Source organism: Anabas testudineus, chromosome 6 (genome assembly GCF_900324465.2).
Source record: "Anabas testudineus chromosome 6, fAnaTes1.2, whole genome shotgun sequence".
NCBI classification, from domain to species: domain Eukaryota; kingdom Metazoa; phylum Chordata; class Actinopteri; order Anabantiformes; family Anabantidae; genus Anabas; species Anabas testudineus.
Window position 1 is genome coordinate 7043870 of NC_046615.1, and position 22501 is coordinate 7066370.

Sequence of the window (22501 nt, forward strand, 5' to 3'; positions counted from 1 at the left end):
CCTCTCATGGAAAATTTCCCAAGAGGACAAGTATGATAAAGTTTCTTATTGTCCTGTAGTCAGGCCAGTATGGCAGTACGCTATGACTCCTCATCCTCTGATGTTCTGTCCTCTGGGGACAAAAACCCATCAGATCCACACTTGGAACACAATGAGGAAAATGAGGTGGTGAGAAGATCACTAGAACATCTGGAGAGGAAATGTCACTATGAAAGTCCAGTGGCTTTGTGTGGTCAACCACTTAAACATCCCTGCTGTGTAGGATTGATTTTTCTAGAACCAGGCAAACATAGAAACAATATTTAGTTAACAAACAAGAGGCAGTAAACAGACATTGCTATGGGTGTGACCACCCAAGTCCAGCATCTGGGATCTGGTCTGGAGCACTATCCAGTTCTACAACACAAAGCTACCCACATGTTCTTCCTGTGGTGCAGAATCAAAGCTCTTCCCTTTAAAATAAATATCACCCAACAAGGATTTCACACAATCTTTCATCATCCAGACAAATGCAGAGGGGGGGAATTATCATTTTACAGAACAGTAAACAATATGTAGGGTAATTGCCAAATGTCTGGGGACGTCTGAGGAGGAACAATAATGTGATTACTGCCAAGAAGCTTTTACTGTATCTGTTTCCAGCCACTCCACCATGCTAACCTTTACTGGAGCAAATCCCTGGACTTATTTCTCTCTGGACTGTTTGAATTAGCCCTGGGACACACCATATCACATCATCAAGACAGGAACATTTAAACAAGGGAAGCAGAGCCAGCTATGGTGAAACACTGTATACCCAATTTGTCCGGCCAAAGCCAAGGTGATAAGTTCATCCTCACTCAGCCCCCCCTCACTCATCACCATTCCACTCCCACCCCAGCAGCAGATAAAGACACGACATCCAGATATAAACTGAAAGGAGAGATCAAAGATGTTTGAGATGTGCGAGCCAGAAATACCATTGCGAGGGGAAAGTCATGCTCTCCAAGCAGTTGTTCAAGTAACAAACTGTCACTTCTGGTATGTGCTACTGAATCTAATTGGTTTGGAAGCCATTTGCAAAAGGTGCATTTGTCATCTTTCACCAACACCTGCAGCTCTATTTCGCGCACCGTTCTCATATGCAGAATATTAATAAATCAAGACAAAAATCATCCAAAGTGCTGCTTTTAGTTTCTTCCTACACACTAGGGAGTCATTTGTTATTGCAGGTGGCCCCTCACAAGCCCAGTGTTCCCTCTCAACTATCTTAAAACTAAAAAAAAAAACACTCCGATTGGAGCTGCAGCGTGTTCTTGTCCTACAGAAAGAGCAGCTGTGGATAATGAAATATCTGAAGATCTGAAAAATCTTTTTGCTCTCTAAGATTAGGATGATGCCAGGGCTTGTGCGGCAAACACTTTGCATAAGTAAATTCACAAAAGCAGATTAGTCTGTTTCTTCCATAATCCCTTTGTTGCCTAGTGGAAAGGATTTGTGGGTCAAACCTGAAGGGGTGGGTGAGTTCACTCTGAGTCCACCTACAGCGGGACGGTGAGAGAGATGCAAACGACCAGGCGAGCAGACGACGCATCCGTGCCCTGCTCCCGCTCCCCCTCCCCCACCAGCACACACCCAGACACGCACTCGCACACATGCATACATCCTCCCTCAGACAGACCAGGAACAAACCATAATGGCACAATGACCTACAAACCACAACCCCATGGGAATTATTCACAAGCTTTCAAATCAGATTCCATTTAAAGTCAGCAGCAGCAGCAGGAGCATTGGACGACAACAAGGAGGCGGGTGGGGGCGGGGGGCGGAAGGGTTGCCCCACCCCAAGTGGGACTTGCATTCTAGCACACCATCATTTAATGAGCTCATTCCAAAACCAAACACATGCGGCGTTCATGCTAAACGTGACTGCTTTGTTTCCAACATACCGCACAGACAAACACGCAGGAGTTAAGAAAGAAAAGAGGAGACTGAGAAGTAGGAGGCAATATTAGCATGAATATAAATATTAAAAGTATGATTAAAGCAATTAACCTAACTAAACCCAATTATACCGTGCTGTAATGAAATGTAATTTGAGATAAGAACCTGCTGCCTGAAAAAGAAGCACAGCTCCACATAATGCAATAGAGTGAAACTGAGAGTTAGTCATTATGACTCAGGCATCAACCAAAGCAGCAACTACAACTGGGAAGTAAAGCAAGACCGCCTTGTGTGTTTCTTACCTGCTGTACTCAGGGTACAGTGGATTTAGCAAAAAGTCATCACGTTAAACATCATTCTGATGTACTGCCCATATCAGTACCTGTGTAAAATGACACTCAAGTGCCCTTAGGGTGGTTTTCAGTGTAAATATTCAAATGTGTCATAATGAAGGGGCCAAGTTCTCACCAAAATAGCAAGGTTTCTGGATAGAAAAGGCTTATGCTTAAGACTTTCTGTCATATCAATATAATAGACTGAAAATGGGGTACTTTCCTATTGTTTCAGACCTTATTTTCCTTTATTTACTCCCTAATTGTGCCTGCGATCTGTTTTTAGTTTGTGGAGTACAATTATGCTGACATTATGGCCTCTTGCAAAAGAGATTTGTATAAACATATCCACACATATAGTCTATTAAAAAATGAAGCCACACTGGATGGTGGCAAAAAAACATGCTTAGCTGTTATCATGCAAATAACTTTTGCTAAATATATAATCTGGGAGTGCAAATGGGAACAATTAACTATTTTACAGCTCTTGTCATCGCAGCTATGTAAATCGTGCCCCTGTTTTTTTCTTTTTATTATGTTCCTCATAGCAGAATCTGGAAACAACGCGGCCGAATCCAGACAGTGTATGTAATCTACACAGCCTCATATCACTCAATAAACTGCAACCACCTTCCAGGTTTTCTGAAAACATTCGATCATTTGCTGTAGAAACCACAGAGTCCCGTAGGCTGACAAATGCTGATCCAAAAAAGATTGTGTTTATGATTCAATTTCCTCGCTGGATGAAGAAAAGAGTAGCTATTAAAAAAAAGTATTTTCCACACTCGACAGCAAACAAGCAACTTACATACAAACACCCTAATTCCTCTTGTTCCCAGTGCTCTGATGGACCACCTGTTAGACATGATGCTCATTAGGTTGGAGCCTGTGAGGCCGCCAAGGGGCTGTTCCATCAAATAGTCAGACTCATCCTGGAGGAATCCTGTTGTAAAACATACTCTCACTGGGAAATCACTCAGATGAGCTCATAAAAAGCACAAGCGTTTACTCACACCATCTCTCTCTCTCACACACACACAAAGCTCCAATATCCCCAAACAAACACACATTTTTGATTTAGAACTGCTTTGCACTGAACGCAGTGGCAATCGCTATCACCAGTCCTCAAAAGCCCCAGCGGGTGGGGATTTGATTTTGTGTTCGGGCGACTCCAGCGTGACAAGTTGCTGGGGAGATTATCTTGGGAGTAAGGTTTAGTTTCCTTCAGCGCGCAGTGGATGGTGTCTTGTAAACATCTGCACTCCCATTCTTGTGATGGAGCTTATGTTGTCAGCATTTACCGATTTCCAGTGCTGTATAAACTGTAAGACTCCCTGAGCATCGATCAGAAAAACTTCACCTAAACCCCTCAGAAAGGGTGAGCTTTCCCACATTTACATCTGTCAGTCCTACTTTAATATCAGTAAGCCAGAGACATTACTTGTTAACAATCTCGGTTCGTACCACCATAAATCATTCCTCCCACCGCACACAATATAACACAATATACTGAAAACACAATTTTGGAAGGCTGCATAAAAATAACTCAAATTGCATCACTGTGCAAGTCCTCTTGCTCCTTTCATTACCCATAATTCTTCTTACTAGAGTGAACATATGATGTTAACCTCACCTTGGATATTTATAGATGTTAAACGAGCACATGCTGTTTCTGCACTTTGTCTGCTGGGCTATTTTCTATTTATGTGATTCTTCTTGGGGAGCAGCATCACATCCACCACATTGTAGAGGATGGTAATGCTCCTGCAAAGCATTTCAAGTCTCCGGGATAAGGTTACACCACTTTACATGAACACGGAAGTTTTTCCATGGGTAATGAGAATCTGTGCCAGCCCCGAAAAAGTGCAAAGCGCACTCAGCAGGCCCTAGGGGCAGACAAAACAGCATTAAGTATTAAGGCTGCTTAAATGGGAAGAAATTCCCTGTGTCAACCCAATTTCCATATGGAGGAGTGAGGAAGCCATAATCTCAAAAATAACGTGTTGACAGAAGGTGTATGCTCATCTTGCTACAAGTGCTGTGGTAATGACCCAAACAGCGAGGAGCAGAGAAGTGATGTTTGCTATCCTTTGACTCATGAGGGCAGATTAGTAGTGATGAAATATTCAAGACTACTGTGGGAATGAATGAAACTCTATCTCTATTTCACCTGTAGAAGCAGTAATAGTGGAAAAGTAGAAGCATAAAGTCACAGTGCGAGTCAAACACATAAGCCAACGTGCAGACTAATCTAACTAATCTGAAGGAAAATAGCACCATATCGTCTTTATATACTGACAAACCATGATATCTACATTTAAATAAATTGTCAAAGTAATTCACTTGTATGGTATTATCTAGCAATACAGCAAAATACATGTCCTGTGATAAAACACGATAATGTAGGATTACATTAACACACAATATGTGTGAACAGCAAGGAGGAAATGAAAATAAATGAAGCAGAAACCAGGAGAATTCTGAGAGAACAATGAAAGAATAAAATAACCAGAGAGAAGAAAAATCAATTTAATACTTAAAAATACACACCCACTGCTAAACATAGCAGTTTTCCCTAATGCAGTATATGTAAGATGAATTTTTCCAGAACAACACCTGCTTGAGACAGCTACGGTGTACAGTATGGACTATTTATGGCGCAGTCTCTTAACTCCACAAAGCTCAGGTGCTCTGCAAATGTGCCGTTCGCTCCCATCAGCATCGAAAAGCCGTGTGGGCGTGTGTTTGTGTTTACACATCTGTGCATGGAAAACAGACAGACAGACTGTCATCTCTACAACAAACCAAAACTAGTGAGCCTCTAATTCACCGACGCGCTCAATTATAAGCAGCACGCAAGCTGCATGCTTAATGACGAAAGGAGGGGCACAGTGGAGGGCAGAACAAGTAATAAGCGAAAGAGGTGGAGTGGGATCATGTAAAACACAGTTGCGTGCAGATGTGAACAAAGCTTTTGGGGTTTAATTATATTAACCTGCTATCATGTCAGATCCTTGATGATAGGAAAGATTTACCGGGCTGTTTGACCCGGAGTAAGTTAGTAAATTAAGACTGGGAGGAAGGATTCAATTCAGCCTCCTACCTAGTGAGTCATATACAATCCAGAATTATGGTCTAAACATTTTAGGCTACATGCTACCCTTGCTTATCTCCCTCTTAATCTTGACTTGCAGCCCAGGTGCAGAGCAACACATTTGTCTTGTCGATATTATATTTTTAACTTTTAACTCTTTAAGCCATGACAGCTGCATGGCTGAATGGATGCTAGTGTCGGCAGGTTTGTCGGCCCACTAATTTGGTCCAACCTTAACCAACCTACGTTAATGATCTCCAGCGGATGAAGCCTATTCACAGCCAGCATGCATATATCTATACAGTCTATGGGTATGACCTATTGTACAGTAGCTGTGTGTGACATGGTACTATAATGCGCTATGCAGAAAGAGGACGTCACATAGATACAAAAAAATTCAGTTGTAGCTCAATCTGCTATCTTTGCCAAAAGGCAGTGATGGGTGTTAGTGAGCACCTAGAGAATAAAGAAACCTTTAGCAGCGAATGCAATGAAAACCCTGCTCTCTGCTCATGCCTGTAATTCTTGTGTAGCAGAGTGCATTCCTGGAGCTTAGCAGATATAAAAAAAATTAAGCAAGTCATGCAAACTGGGTTAAATCACCACGCAGTCTTCAGTTTGGTAACCAATGGCCAGAATAATGCATCTGTGGCAGGGAAATACACACTTTAATACTTTAGAGTGTCGACTGGCAGCTGGGGGTTGCGGAGTAGCCAGCAGGAAAAGACTGTCACTGACAAAATGTAGGGTGAAAGGTATTCATGATGCGATGTCCTATCATTCAGGGAACAACAGGATGAGGACTAAACACACAAAGCAGGAGTGTGAAGGCACATGTCGACCTCAGTGTGGCCCTCCTCGTCACTTCTACAACTGTCAGAGAATGCTTAAAGAGCTGCAAGCGAGGGACCTTCAGTGAGAGGCCTTCAGCAGCAGCACTCGAAGTGTACTTTCAGGTTTTTACGAGGTGCAAAGTGAGCTATTATTCCCCACCAACCCTTCAGCTACCTTTCCTGAGGATGAGGAATTCGCCCTAAACCCCGAAGAAAAATACTTGTGTATGGATTTTTACGACTTGAAAAGTGTAGTTGCAATTGACCTATCCCCCTTTTTTTGGCAGGGAAAAGCTGAGTTGGGTGCTGATGTTGCCAAAATCTGTGCACTGTGTGATAGTACTGTATAGTGTACATTCAAAAGGACGAATATAAAGCCCTTCAGCTGGTTACAAAGTCGGAGCCAGAGCTCAGGACAAAAACAATAGGCCACAGTGCAACACCGCTAGTGGTGTTATATGATTCAGGTTATACCAACAAATTCTTCAGACTTTGCCCCTAGCTTTGGTGGAATTAATGGACACCATTCCAGTTTTAACAACTTCTAATGCAGGGCTTTGAACTACGCACAACACAGCTAAAGAGTGTGATGTCGCCGCGTCACGGTGTATTAAAACCGTTTGTTTGGGATTCACGTGGCATTTTATGCCCCTTGATATCGCTTACAATGATGAGCAGTTAAAAAGAGTTATTTTCTGCTTGTACTATGGAAAACCACATGGTCAAACAAACGGCCAGTAAAGACAAATCGCCTGTGTCAGTGAGATGTGTTTTTTCTAATAACACCACATCAAGTGTAGTGTGGCAATATGGTTGGTTGAAAGGAAACGGCCTGAATGAGAACAAAGAGCTGCAGAGCCGTTTTCACAGGCTCGCCGTGTAGTATTGATCTTTCTATGGGTCATGGACCCAGTTTTTCTCTCAACCCCCCCACCCCTTCCCTCCAACTGCTTCACTGCTGTACTTGTCATCTCATTTCACGAAGCCAGTGGAGGTACAGTACTTTAACAAATCAATTACCAGCCTCTGGAGAGTAATTGCTGGTTTGCTCTATTAGAGGCCACCACTTGCCCTTGATTTTAGGGTAAAAGTGTGTGTTTGAGTAAGTCGACGCTTCACTTCACAAACAACACCATCTACATCATACTACATGTGCATTTTGTGTATAGCTGGAAGTTTTTAAAAAGTTATCCTCTTGAGGGCAAAGTCTAATCCTCGCTGATCCACAGCCATATTATGTTCTCATGAATTTCTGCCTTTGCACAACATAAACACACATCACGCTGTAAGAGGTTAATGTTGAGACCACGAGAGAATAAACAACAACAACATAAATGGCATAAGCTATATGAACACATCTGACATAAAATATCACTGAACCACATCTTTGCACCACTATTAAAAATTCTTTGTTTATGATTAAAGCTGGGTAGAAATGAAACAAGCAGTTCCGAGAAAATGAATTGGTATTTATTTCTTTTGATTCAGGCGCTATCGTTCCATGGTTGTCTGGTAGACGGCATATGATTTATCTATAGCAAAACTCTCGAGGTAAATACTGCTCACCACTGCTGCTTTATCCCACTCATAAATCTCAAAATTATCTGACTGGGTCTACTGTATCCTGGAGAAGCTGGTTTCAAATAAACACAGTCCCAACAGCTATAAACACATCACCAACTGAGCTAATAACCCGCACTAAGGAATGATGTTAATAACACTGTCAAGCCTTGTAGACCTATATAAATAATAGTGTTTTGATAAACTGATACTGGTGATGCAGGATTTCAACAGATCTGTCCACAATAGCGGGCCTAGCAATTTATTATTTAGATTCAGTTCAGCCATTTTTTATGCTCAAATCTTACCTGCATTATTTTCTGTAAAGCCCATAAGGCATCAGGCGGGATTACATAATTTTCCGCTGTAAAATCATGCAACACACTGTGTGTTCTCTGCTAATGGGAACAGCATGGTTGACCTTATGGTATTTGTGCACAGGAGGGTATCAAAAAACACTCACAGCTGCATTCTATAAGAAATCAAATAAAAGTGGAAAATAAAGAAAGCAGCTCAACGTATGTGGTAAGTGTTATCAAGTCTCATCATGATAAGTGGAGGTAGGCTTTCCAGTCAAACTAATGACGGCTACTGCACAAAGGTGGCAGCGAGACAGACTCACAGATGAGCGAAGGATTGCAGTACAAAGAGCGAAACTTGCATCATAAAAGCTCTATTGGTTTGACAAGGTGAAAACTCCCCATTCACGTTTTATATCATGGTCTTGTCACGCTACACCCAGTGTTCTCATGGCTGTAGCAACTGTAGACGGATAGCATGCAGTGGCAACTCTGGATTTAAAATAGACAAATAGCGTATCATGATGTATTTACTGTAAAGAGCTACTTCTTATTTCAGTAGTTTTTAGTTGTTAGTCCTCAACAAGGCGACAACAACGCTATGTTATCTACAGACGTGAAAATGGTTTGAGGGTAAACAGCATCAGGGTTTCTGAATGTCCAAAAGACTTTCATTTGATAGTTTTAGGCGAACATTGTGCATGCACACAGAGAACAACTGCACTTTATCCCCAAATTGGGGTCGGTCCAAAATGTAGATTCTTTGATCAGTTTTCTTTAAAAAAAAAAAGATCAAGATGTTTGACCAGTTGTGATGCACTTTGATCTCAGTCACCAAATCTTTGATGAATTCTCCCGATGAAGATCAAACGCACCTTTCCTTCAGGGTTCTTTTACTTGGACAGCTTTTGGTTTAGTTACAAACTTAAAAAAAAATAAAAAATTCGAATAAATACTAAAACTACGGTGCACTCTTGCAAAAAGTAATGTATGGCCCTAAACTAAGAGAATTAATGGCCTCTCGATTGGGGACTAAAAGGTTTAAAGTCTTAATCGGGTTTAGACCGTGGGTGTCTCGTCTACTGCTGCAGCAGCTGACTCTCTGACAGTTACACAGAAAGCCTCCTAAGTCGAACAAATCTGCAAATAATTAAAGCTTGAGGGAGAATAGTCTGTTTTATTAATGAATACATCCCAAGTGTGATTTGAGAATGCAACTGTTTAGATGAGGAAAACACACAGTATCATCCATCTGCTTTATACATTTAAAAAGAAAAGTGACATTTAACAAGCTGTACCAGAGCCAATATTATTATTGATATATTATCTGTACGGTGGACAACAGTGGAACTGTGACGGACGTATGAAACCATGCAATGCCAGGTAATCAAACAACCTGTGGTTCCTCTCCACTTGTCACTGCCCTGATCATAATGATAAAACATATTTGAATGGAGGACGAGTGGTTATGTTAAACTGGAAATGTGACACTGTGAAAACAAAATGCAACACAACAAAAAATGACGACTGATGGCGAAGAATAAAAAAAACTATCCATCATTCACTGGACTGCAGATCCGGTTTCCTGAAGAAAACCACATGTCTTCTTAATAAATACCACAAGATCATTCATAATGATGATTATGTGATTATGGCACAGCTTTAGATGAGTCCTCTCCAACAGTATACTTACTGAGACGGTGTATTGTAAAACTATTAGGTCTTGGCAACGAATAGTATGACTGTCTGAATGACAAGATCTTGAGAAATGCACTGAGGAAGTGCTTTATTGCACGTTCATTTGCATTTCTACTTAAAACATTTTTTTTTTTCTTCGCAAAGCATGGGTTTTTGAATAAGTGTAACCGGAGTGAAGCAGGTTGTGGAGACCAGGAATAGCTTAATCACAGCTCTCTGATGGGAAATGTAATTGCACTGGGTGAAAGCCAAGTTTGCAATTTAGTGTAAAATACAAAGTGCTTGTGAAAACAACAGCCAATTACAGTGGGAAAAAAGCAATATTCAGCCACAGCCAAACTGAGAATTAGGGATAATTTTCTGTGTTAAATAAATACATACAATACAGGTGAAGCAACGTGCCATCGAGTCAGTCATGGGGACCACTGACACTGACCCAACAGAAAAAAAGGAAAGGTTTTCTAACTAATTCTTCTCGGCTACAGGTTTTGCAATTGTGCAGAATTAAGCCTTACTATGAAAAAACACAAATAATAGGTAGTAATAGGTAGAATAATTAAATCGCAATCCCCAGTCAATGCAATTTTTCACTATAACCGCAAAAGGCTGCAATTTAATTAAATTAATATATGCCTATTCTCCATCTGTGAAATCACTGACTCCACAGTATTCTACTTGGCAAACCATTAGCAAAGAGGGATTTCAGAAAATGATCTGCACCCTGTACAAGAGGCACCACCCGTTAGTATGTTTGAGCTGAGAAATACACACTTCACAATAATGACAATGTGACTTTTTCACCAGAATACGCAGCTCTATTGCATTTGTGTGTGTAGCTCAGAGCATCTTGAAAACAGGTAAGTTCCTCCACAGAAGTCTGGTTTCCAGGGACCCCTAATTTGCTGATGTCAAGTCGTTAGCGCAAATTAAAAGCTCGTTGAGCAGGCAAACATGCCAGCGTGCATCCTGCCAACTCATCTGTTCACTGTGACAACTGGTATCCATCATTCATCCACATGATTTACAGCCTAACGTTTCCAACAGCAGAGTGTGAGACACACCATAGTCTCCCGTATAACACGGATCGTTCTTTTTGTCGGGCACACGCAATACATCACATGCAAAAACATTTGCGTAGTTCTTCACGCCAGTTCGTCTCGATACTGAATCCAGAAAAATAAACTTTTCGGGACCATCACTACACCTACGGAGAATACTTTTTATACACAAATGTATGCTGCTATCAGACTGCTGGCAGTAGACATGTACAGTAAGTTATTCATTTTCCACTATGGATTTACACTTCATTAAAGGAACGAATGGGTTCTGAAATGGCTGCAGGAAGAAATATATGAAATCCTTGCACAGCTAATAAGGGTCAGCCATCTGCATGCTCACCGAGAAACTATGGTGGATTATTCCTCTGCTAAAAATCAATAAACTCTCAATGAGCTGCCAGTGGTAGATGCATACTGCTGAGGAGAATGAGTACAAGAGCTGCAGTTTAGGAGATGACATAATCGCAGGACAGACTGGAGGTCTGCTCTCTCCAAACAACGCTGCCGTAGCTCAAGGGAACAAACGGGCCCACACGGCAGGTACCCGAGGCCTGCCTACTAACCTTCAGCTGTCATGTGACAGACTCATCAGTCCCATCAATCAAGTGGAGTGATGGGCAGACTGCATTAGCAAATGTTTTTAGATTACTCCTAAATGAGCAGAGGAGGAAGCAAGCGAGCCGCACACGCCATTTAATCGAGTGTTTAGTGTTGATAATGTGTTTTTCTTTACATGAGTGATGGAAATGTGCCAGCAGGGAAACATAATTTCACTGCTTCGCAGTCAGAAACCGACTCCCCTCGAGAACCTGAGTGTGATACTCAGTAGTATCACAGTATAATAGTATAATTTGTCTCCTTCTAAGATAATGGGGCTTGATTCTAGAAAATAAAACTGTGTGACCATCAGGTGAAAAAAAGAAAAACAGCGGGTTTGGCGTTTCTGAGTGACAGTTTTGTTTGAACAGTCGTGAGCCTCACATGTCTGAAGGTTAAGGTCTTCATCAAGGATCCCAGCAGTCAGTCACACAAACGAAAACTAAGCTTGTAAGCCAGCAACGCCGAGGATGGATTTCTCTAAGAATGTTTCCTAATTAAAATAGCCGCTGATGTTTCTACCATGTGGTGGTGAGCAGCAGTGTCTTCTGTAAAGGCTGGACACGCTCAGAGGAACCACTTGGGGGATCCGGTGTGGTTTTTGGGCCCTTAACATCTCATCAGGTAAATGTTGTAAAGCCCTTAGCAGCTGGAGTTCACAGTCAGGACAGCATGTGCTCACCGCAGGCTGAAACAGATCTGGGCCTTTGCAGTCGCACTCAGGGATCAGGCCTTCGTCTAATGCCCTAAAGCTCTATCAGCTCTCTTCTCTCTTTTGCATATCCTCAATCTCTCTGTGATTAGAATAAGAAAATATTTTTCTTCAGTGTGTATTTAAGAAGTCTCATAATTCTGTCAGGGCCACTGATGGTGTCCTGCCCCCAGATCGTCAAACATCCGGGGCTGGTAAAGGAAAAACTGTAACGCAAACTTTCTCCCAACCAAAAACTCCTATCCTGAATCAAAAATAAACTCCAGGCAATTGTGTGTGTGTATCCATCTCCTGCTGAAGAGGAAGAGCTTACTTGGCAGAACAGTAAGAGGGGAAAGTCACACGTGCAAAAGGTCAAAGAAGAGGAGAAATGCCGTGGCCACAGATAGAGAGGGTCAGCACGCAGCCAAAATAAACCGCTGAAATCAAGCCTGCGAACCATCATGATTCCATCAATCTATCACCGGTGTGATTTTATTCACGATGACACAGAGAGAGGGCGAGCGAGCAAGTATGAAAGAGAACGAACAAGAGTTGGCTCCGCCTGTGAAATACAATATAACACAAGCTGTTCTCCATCTGGAGAGATGTCATACTCGTCTTTCTCACCAAGCCATGACAAGCTCCAATAAAAAGCAGTCAATTTACACATTTAATTGGATTTTGCAATGTCACATACATGTATCCAAACACAAGAAATGCATGACCCCAATTCCTAAATTAATTTTAAATAAAAAAAAATAAAAATCTTTTTAAACTTTTAAATTGTACATGTGTAGCTGCTAAAAAAAAATAAATAAAAATAAAATTAGCCCCAAAAGCAGAAACTTAACCTACACACATATATATAGTTTCATTCTTTCATATCCCACACAACCATTTAGTGAAAAGCCCCCCGCCAATGCCAAGATTACAGCTCTGACCCGGATTCATCTGTCACCCTCTCTCTCTCTCTGTAGCTATTTGATGAAAGGCTTGGCAAGGGTCACGTTCAAGTGTGGTGGGTAGTTTTTTTGTTTTTTTCTTTTTAAACTTACTTAAACTAAGCTATACGAGGACCTGGTCCAGACTCGTCGTCTGGTTGTAAATAACCTGTGGTGTCCCAGAGGGTGGCATATTGCGGGCTGTTGTGCTTTGCACGCATTTTGCCGAGTTCTAAAACCGCGCACTGGGTTCCCATGGCTCCACACTATCAATTAGAGGCAGCTTGTGAAAAGATGTGCTTCCTTCGTTGCTGCGGTCTGGTCGGAAGTAGGAAGTGAGGGAAGAGAGAGGGAGGTGGCTACCGTTTGGGTCCACAAGAATTCAGGCTTCGATTTGCTCTGTATGTGTATGTGACAGGTCTACAAATAGAGAAAACTGTGCTACTGCAACCGACCAGTCATCGTCCAATTTCCTCTCATTTTCCGAGATGTACAATGATGTTTGGTCTCTATCGTCCCACTCAATGACAAAATTAACAGAACAAGGGGCAAATGTTCTCTTGTGTCCCAGTGTTATGGGCCCTGCAGGTTACCCACAGCAGCTCATTTGGCCAGACCACAGGCCCTTCTGTGCTGCATCTGACTCACTTACCACACTCAGGAAACTCCAGATACTGTAATCATATCTGAAAACCACATTAACCTCAATAATAACCCAAGTCAGACAAATTCCAACACTTGCATCCTTTAAGAAATGAACATAAATCTGACAAGAGCGGAAACATATCCTCAAAAGGAATAATTTATTTTTACATTAAGTCCATGTTCCTCATTAGTTTCAAGCAACAAGAGTTTTACTAGGTTTTTCTTTGTTGAGCAGCTTCCACATACAGTAGATGAGGTGGAGAGAGCTGCCATTGCACAGATTTAATCAGTTTCCTCAAGTTAAACACTGAACTGTCAGCAGCAATTACCTGCAAGACAATGCTTTAATGAAAGAGAAACACAAACATCATCAAACTTTGAAAGGTCATGTACGACTGGTAAACACAACAGGAAGAGAAAACTATGGCAGCAAACCACCAGCAAATCAAGTTGTTCTGGAAAACTTCACAAACATTTAATCTGGTCTCAAAAGCAACAAACCTTCGAGACAAAGGACCTAGGACCAAAGACTCCATTTGGGTTATGTAAAATCTATTTGTTATCTTTGATTTCACCTTTTTCACCCCTAAAATATGGCTTACAATTAAAAAACACCATCATTTCTCTATACTAACTACAAATGACTAACATTGTGGAAACCCTTCTGTCAGCTTTGACAACTAAAAGCAGATGGCTGCTTTCCAGCCTGGGAACAAGCTCCAGAACTTGTCAGGCCACATTTCTGCATTGACTGACACATTTCCAACTATATATCCACACCACCCAAGACTAACAAGTTGAGCTGGCATATTTCATAACACAGAGAAGCTTCTGTTAGCTCACCAACTGTGAATCCTCTGCCATCCTTCTCCTGTCTCTCCACTTGAAACGGTAACCACACCACATACGACCAGAATGAGTTCGTGACAGGTTTGATCTGGATGGCTGCAGCAGATTTCTGCTCTGTTCCAGCAGTGTAAACCGAGGTCTTGCTTCTTTGTCTCTTATAAACAACAGGCCAACATAAGTAAGTCTTAATTCCCCCTCTGTTTGGCGACAAATAGCGGCCTTCATTTGGGTCCAGAAAGAACAGAGAGACCACACAACCCCTTTTTCTAACAATGAACAAAGGCATTGCCCCCACACTGGCCAACTTGTGTCATAACCTTATCGAAACAAGGCATTGCTCCTTGCCAGAGAGGGCCACTGAGATGGCGAGGCCTAGTGAAGAGGGGTAGCCTTCTCCTCTTTCTTGCTGAAAAGGCCAAACTAAAGAGTCCCTGTTGGATATGGGGGACAGGGAATTTTTTGTTTCGAATGGCTTGGGGTTCTCTGCTTACACGTCGTGCCCCCTCTCGTCCACAGTCCCGTTAATCCCATTAATATGAAGAGGGCCAAGAGCCTGAGAGTGGCTGCAGCTTAAGAGCCATCAGCCAGCATTAGCCTTCCAAATCCAAACTCTTGTCTAGACTCATTAACAACTTAACCCTGCAGAGTCAAATCATTTGCAGCCTATGCCTAATGATGGGAGAATAACCCCAGCCTATATCAATCTGTACACTTGTTTAGGATATTGTTTTTAGGAATACAACCAATTGACACGCAACATGCATCCTGTTATAAATGTGTCTAATCCTAATTTAATGTCAAACAGCCCATTTGATCCATCAGTTTTCAATGAAGTCTGCTACACAACATTGACTACGTCAAAGATCTGTTGTCAGATTATTCAATCCAGTATTAAGCATTATTCCCATTTAGGGCGTTTATTATCCTGTCTGTGTGTCTGTTGGCAGTATACAGTACTGTATGTACAGTATGCGTGTGCCGCACTAACCACATGACTTGTTAGGAGAGATAATCTGTTGGTTTTTAATTAAATAGCCAAGCACGGAGCACTAAGAATGCCTAAAGAGGATTGAGGTTAGTGTCTCGTGCAGTGCAGCAAAGACACAACAGCAGCTAACCTGACATCTACATATGGCCCATTTCTCATCCTACTGCCTACCAGTCGGGTGATTACAAAGCATCAGAGCCTGATTAATGCAGCTTTGAAGCAGCTTGCAGTGGCCTAGCTAGAGCACAGCAAGGGCTTTCAAGAAATGATGGGCATGAATGCTCATGAGCAGATTTCAGTCCCACAGTCGGACTACTGCTCTACCGCTGTAACATATCACAAATGACAATCAGCTGAAGCGGGCAATCAGTGCAGTGATTCAGCTCCCTGCAACCTGCCACACGTATTCAGTTTCACCCAATGTCAGATAGCAGTTGGCTCCAGTAATCAATGGGGGATTTGTGGGGTACACTCTCCTGTACACTGCGCAATCACGGCCGCATCAAGCCACCACAGGTATTTAAAAGTCTTGTATGTATCGTGTTTCTCAAGAGTCTAGACCCTATCTAGATGTGGAGATTATAGGTGTCTGGTGGCGTCACAGCAGCATGTTCATTGTGTAAAATGCCATTCAGGATTACTGTGACTAACTGAAAAACGACAGCAAGCACTACAACAGTTAACACACAAATAAGTTTTATGCTGAAAAATAAAATCCTCATCATCACGTTAGTTAGGATTAAAATAGTCGGGAACATAAGTCAAGCTTCCTCATAGAAAGTCATAAAGTAAGTCCACAAACAATCATGTACATTTCCAGTTTCTCAGGAATAAAAAACATAACTTCAGGACAGAAAAAAATTAAGTGCAGCGTCACACTGACTGGGATCCCTACTAGATCTTGCAGTGGAGCAGCCTTCTGATTCTGGCTAATTTCACTGTTTTGACAGTCGCAGAGAAACCTGGTGACCCAGAATGAAAAGGTGGCGAGGAGGAAGTCCACAGTTAGGTAACAGGAATGCACTGTTCTGCTTTAATGTGTGTGTTTCCACACTATTTTACATGTTTGGAAGTGCATCAATAAAACACTTTCTCAAATTTAATCCCTACTGCACATTTTTCCAAATATGCAGGTACTTCAGATTTTTCCTTTCTGCCATCGCCACAGGAATTGAAGCACAAACGCCAGCCATTTCGCAACGGACTTTAGGAGGTGAAATTCAATATCCAACATACAGTATAATGAAGTCTTACTAGTGGCTGATGACAGTGAGGGCGAATGAGGAGCATCATACATGTGTCTAGTCTATCTAGTCAGCCTGGTTTCCTTTTGACCTAAATCTGAACTTAGTCCATCCCTAATTGTGTCGGGTTTTGTGGGTAAGGAAAGCAACTCAAAAACAACTGCTCATTAATGATATTTATAGAAACAAATGCGTTCTTGCCAGGCTAGCTTATCTTGCAGTTGTGGTGAGGGTGAAAATAACTACTTTTATGCTCCATGGCTATCTGTTGGAAAATGAGAGCTTTGGAAAAATGGTGATCCCGTCTGTCTGCGCGGTTAAAATTGAGCTGATCTTTCCAGGCAGACATCGCTCAAATAAAGATGGTAACAGCACGGCAGCGTGTTCTATCAGGAGAATCATCCGTTTCTGGGAAATGACTAGATGGCAGGAGAACAGGTTGTTTCTGTGACACTTGGGCACGTTGTGGGGAAAAACGAGAAACTGTTGTCAGGAGTTCGCTGCAAACAGCTACGGTGTTCGGAATGTGAACTGTCTCGAGTTGGCGCGCAGTAATTAATCTGGAAATGTTGCTCGCAAATAACAAACAGCCTCTTTTCATCACCTGAGTAAAATTTAGCAGAGCAAACCTGCGGCCAAAAAGACTAGACAGGATACCTCCCACAAATCTCCTTCCTCTCATGCCAACAGATTCCCCAGGATCAATGCTTCCTCCACTTGACAAGAGATCTGAAAACACTATAGTGACTCCTTTTACACACACACACACACACACACACACACACACACACACACACACACACACGTGTCCAGGCTCCTGGGGAGTCCAGGGGAGGAAGAGGAAAAGCCTCCTGCCTTTATTTTGTGCTGCATGTGCTTTAGTTCTGACGGGATCTTCACTAACTCTATCAAGCACCGTCTCTGTCCTCAGAAACTTTGATGTCTCCATCCTGGCATCTATAAGCAAACACAACATCCTCCATTTGAGTCCACTTTAAACCTTCCCCTTCAAACTGCAGAAGGGAGAAAGAACCCTAAACTGCTTACCAAATGAGACCATCTGGAGGCAGTCGTGGGATGATAGGAGCTGAAGGCCTAAAAGGCTTTGGGGGTTAGTCAAAGGGAAGGTTGACAGAGAAATCGAGAGCAAAAGAGAGAGAGAGAGAGGGAGAGAGAGACAGCGGAGCAGCAACTTCTACCAAACCATGTCGTGAGTCCTCTCTCTGCAGGCAGGACGCTAATTACAGGGCACACACAGAGAAAGCCTGACTGGGGAAAAAAGCAGAGATACTCAGACTGCTGGGTTGCCGCCCTTGGGCCCTCAACATAACCACAATGCTAACCAGCCCATCTTACAGTATAGGCCATGAGAGTAGGGTTCCAGATCAGTGCACTTACACACTGTGCCAAGGTGGAGGCAGCCATGGACACAGACAGGAGCACAGGGTCGGGTCAGGTAGGCCAACACAGACTGCTCTCCGGTTTGCAGGGGACCACACAGAGATTTCTAGATTACTTTTTTTTTTCTGTTTGTCAGTGAATTAGAATGCTTATCCGCTTATCCACGCTTACGAACACGAAGTTATACAGCTAAAAAAAAAAAAGTGAACAAAAGAAGCCAAGAGTGAAGAAATCCCACAAACACTAAAAAACAGACTAAATGGTTTGATCATTAAACTACATGAGTCAGCACCCAAAGCACAGTGTGGCTTCTTTGCGTCAGCTTGAAGAGTTTCAGTTCTCCCCCCCCCCCCCACCCCTCTCGAGTCCCAACTTATTACTTCATAAAGCTTTCGGGGAACGGAGCAAAGTGGCGTCTCGCCTCTACCAACTGTCTGAGCGTTATAAATCATCGGCCATGCCCAGGGAGGATGCGTCCTTCAGCGTGACCTGCAACCTTTACACATCCTCACATAGTGAAACCTCAGGACACCGCACGAGGGCGGAGAGGCGAGGTGGGCGCAGTTCATCACATCCCTCAAGCCCATGACAGGAAACAATAATCCATAAGGCCCGCGTGTTGGGGTTAAACTAAAAAAAAATACCTTACTATAAGTAGAACCTGGAAGGAGTGTCGGCCTTTTCAGTTCACTCCTATTGTTTTTGCCTCTGCTGACCTGAGGAGCTGAAACAGTTTTTAATTCAGAAACTTTAAGTAGTGTGCCAACAATTCAAACATCTGCGATCGAGCTAAAATACATTCCTTCACCGGGGTTCGATATCGTACTGAAAGTTTTCTAGCGTGCAGGATTACAACAAGTCACCGAATATTGCACCAGTATTTCTCCTCTGACATTTATCTGGGCTCTCCCATTCCCCTCGCTCAGCCCTAAGTGCAGATTATAGCAGCATAGATATGAACTATAAGACGTACGAGTCCCATTTTCCAGTACAGGTGTCAAAGCTGTGTGTGTGCTAATGATGAGTGTTTCCAGGGGAGGGAGAGGAAAAGCTCCCCCGGGGTGATTTGGCACCGTGGATCGGGCCACTCTTCCAGTCTGTCGTTTATGATCGAGGGAGGGACGGTGACTGACTGCAGGGTCTCAAAACTGTCCTGCGTGGGATTATTATTTTTTACTGCCTGGAGAAAAAAACAATTCTTATAACACGTGTTATCTGTGACCTCCTCGTGGCCTTGGTTACTATGTGCGGTATCCATTAAATTTGCTCAAATGAATGTGTCACCGCTGTACACACCTTTGATAAGACGTATTTGACTAAGAACAAACACCCTGCCATACGCAGCCCATTGTATTTACAGAGGAAATAAAAGGCCAAAAAACATAATAGCATATATTCCACTGCTGCACAGAGAGAGACAACCGGCCAATTGATTGCAAATCCTCAGGTGTCAGCTCGGTAGCACCATGCCATTATACACACACTCACAAAAACACACACACACACACACACACACACACACACACACACATTACAATCTTGGATCCTAACTTTCAATCACCAGTGGAGCTAAGTCAACGCATTAGTTTCACAGCCAGGAGCAAAATGGAAGCACAATCTGTCTTTTCACAGGGAAATCAATGTTGCACTGTGACTAAATATCCATATTTAATTCTTCTGCCACTATTTATCATAAGCATTCGACAGCAGACAGAGTTTTTTTTCTTTGAGATCACAGAAAAAAAAAAAAGCTGTAGATTTGTATTTGTGAGCGTTAGGAGCTTATGAAAAAAACATTATGGAGATGAGCCATAAATTATTGTCAGTGCACATTTAGTATTTTCTCTGATGTCAAACGTCCAGTCAGCTTGTGTCCTGTGTCCAAACTGTATTACTGTATAGTTCTGTATCTCTGTCGCACGCACCCCTTTCTCTATTTCCCTACCCCCCTTCCTCCCCCAGTGGAGCCCGAGGGGACAGGAGATGACTGCTAATTGCAAGCCTGAACCAAACACATGGTGTTAAATAGATAACACTGGATGACAGATAGGCCGCAATGAAAGACGTGCCAGAAGCAGAACATGTCAGAGAAAACGTTTAAAAAAAAAAAAAAACCTGGCTGGGACACTGCTGTCATTCATCTGTTTTCTAAGAACCCTGCAATAATTTGGACCCAAAATACTGTGGTGATAAATAACATTATGTTAACATCTCTATACAGAATAATCAGTGTCTTTCTGCCTTACATTAAAAGTTGGAGGCTCAGGGCTCTCCAGCAGCCACACAGCAGCAGCAGCCACACAGCAGCAGCAGCAGCCCCTCACCTCTCCACAGTGCTGCCACTCCCCGACAGGTTTATGGACACAGGACATGTTGGGTCTGAGCCCAAAAGTGCAAATGCAACAGCAGCTCTACTAAAAGAAAAGCATCAGGCTTTCAGCGAAAATACCTCAGGCTGCGTGTGAAGCAGGAAGTGATCTGTACACAAAGAGGTAAGCAGAGTTGTAGAGGAAGTACTCCTCTAGTTAATGTGGACACAATGTCACTGTTTGTTCACTGAGCTGTTTCCTCTGGTTGAGCTTTAATAGTCGCACAACACCTGTGGTAAACACACACACACACACACACACACACACAGGCGACTGGAACAAAGCACACACAGAAGATCATGAACCGCACTGTGCTGTGTTCAGAAGAAGATGATATAGAGATAGGAGGGAAACAATGATGCCTCTGACCTACATGGAGCCACGGATGGTGCATAAATGAGCCTGAGGGAATGGTAACCATTCAGCCATCAACTATCAAAAGGCCAGCTATGAGTAATGCATCACCCCGCATTACAGCGTGCACCGATGGCTCCTAGTGGAGGATGGCAACTTGCTGCCTTATTTTGGAGAATATGAATAATAAAATACTTTGCTCAAAGTTGCAGCAGGCTGCACATTTGGTCGAGCTCGGCAAAGGGGGACTTGTGCTGTGAAGTGAGAAGACACGTTTCTCCTCCAGAGATCAATTATTTCCTCAGCACAAGTCAAGGCTTAGAACAAGTCCAGGCTCTGGAGACTGCAACATGCTCAACACGCTGCAGTGAGCCAGCCACACTTCTCACTGTACTCACAACTTGATTTGACTGTCCACCAACACTAATCATACCAAAACAAAAAAAAAAACAAAAAAAAAAAAGGATGCTGCAGGAGCTTCACGCTCAAACTCATCAAACCCGCACAAGCACTACTTGGAACTAGAGGTGGATCCGTGGCACACAGCTCTTCAAAGTGCGCTCCTCCATCGATAGACTGACACATGGCTGCTGGTTGTGTTTGCGTAAACGCTCAGCGCCACAAGCTGCCGCCGCCGGCTCACGCCGACCTACGGCGACGCGACGGCTCCATCTCATCACTGCCCCCTCCCTGACTTTCCTGCACGGACGCGGGGCAGCAGGTGAGAGGAGACACGCAGCAAACACGGTGACGCGTTGGGTGCCTTGGGCGTCATTCATTCAAACCAAAGTACCTGTCATCGTAGCAGAAATCGGCGCCCAGAGTGTTGACATACAGGACCAGAGCCACGGCGCCGCACAGCAATTCTGCAAACATCTCTCCAGCGAGGAAAAAAAAAAAACAAAAACCGAAATCAATAAAAACAAATAAATCAGCCCAGTAGAAGCTGAGAGAGAGAGAGAGAGAGAGAGGGAGAGGATCAGGATCTCAGTTCCCTCTCAGTCCCCCGTCTTTGTCAGGATGTCTCTGCGAAAACAAGTCCGTTTCCCCCTCCATCATCCCCGCTGAAGTGCACAAAGTGGATAATCCATGCGCCGCCTCGGCTTCTAACCCATGTTGGGTCTGAGCTGGAGGAGCTTTATATCCCGCTGAGAGCTGGAAGAGCTGCGAAGAAAGACGCGAGCGGCGTCGGCTGAACGTGTGACAGCGCAGCCAGCAGCACGCCTTCCCGACACGGAGGAGGACCAGCGCTCGGATGCTCAGCGGCCGCTGCTGGACGGACGTCGGGATTGAGGCGGAGGTCGAGCTGGAGACAAATCACACGGCTGAGGTCCGGCTAGCTTTTCAAAATAAAAGCAGCTGATTCACGCTTCGCATTGTGCGACTGAATATTCTGGTCAAAGTGGACATTAAAGCAAAGGATGTGAATGGTTTCCTCTAATTTCATCAAATAAAAAACCCAAGTGCGAATGATTAATCTGTTGTTTGGGCATGCCAACAATCATTTTCACAACTTATGACTGACTATAAATCTACTTTTCCAGCTAGATAACATTTTAAAATTGTGAATTAGAGTTATATTACTTCTATTTAACTTCTACAGTAAACGTTTATTTTCTTTT

At 43.1% G+C, this 22501-nt stretch overlaps 1 protein-coding gene across 1 annotated transcript in view; it reads right to left on the minus strand.

Annotated features, from left to right (window-relative positions):
- The window catches only part of tmtc2b (transmembrane O-mannosyltransferase targeting cadherins 2b), an 80631-nt gene extending 58510 nt beyond the window's left edge, over window positions 1-22121 (minus strand). The window contains exon 1 of the mRNA XM_026366564.1: window positions 21673-22121. Coding sequence (XP_026222349.1) covers window positions 21673-21755 — 83 coding nt within the window. The 5' untranslated portion in view covers window positions 21756-22121. The remainder of the gene's footprint in view (window positions 1-21672) is intronic.
- Between the last annotated feature and the right edge of the window lie 380 nt (window positions 22122-22501).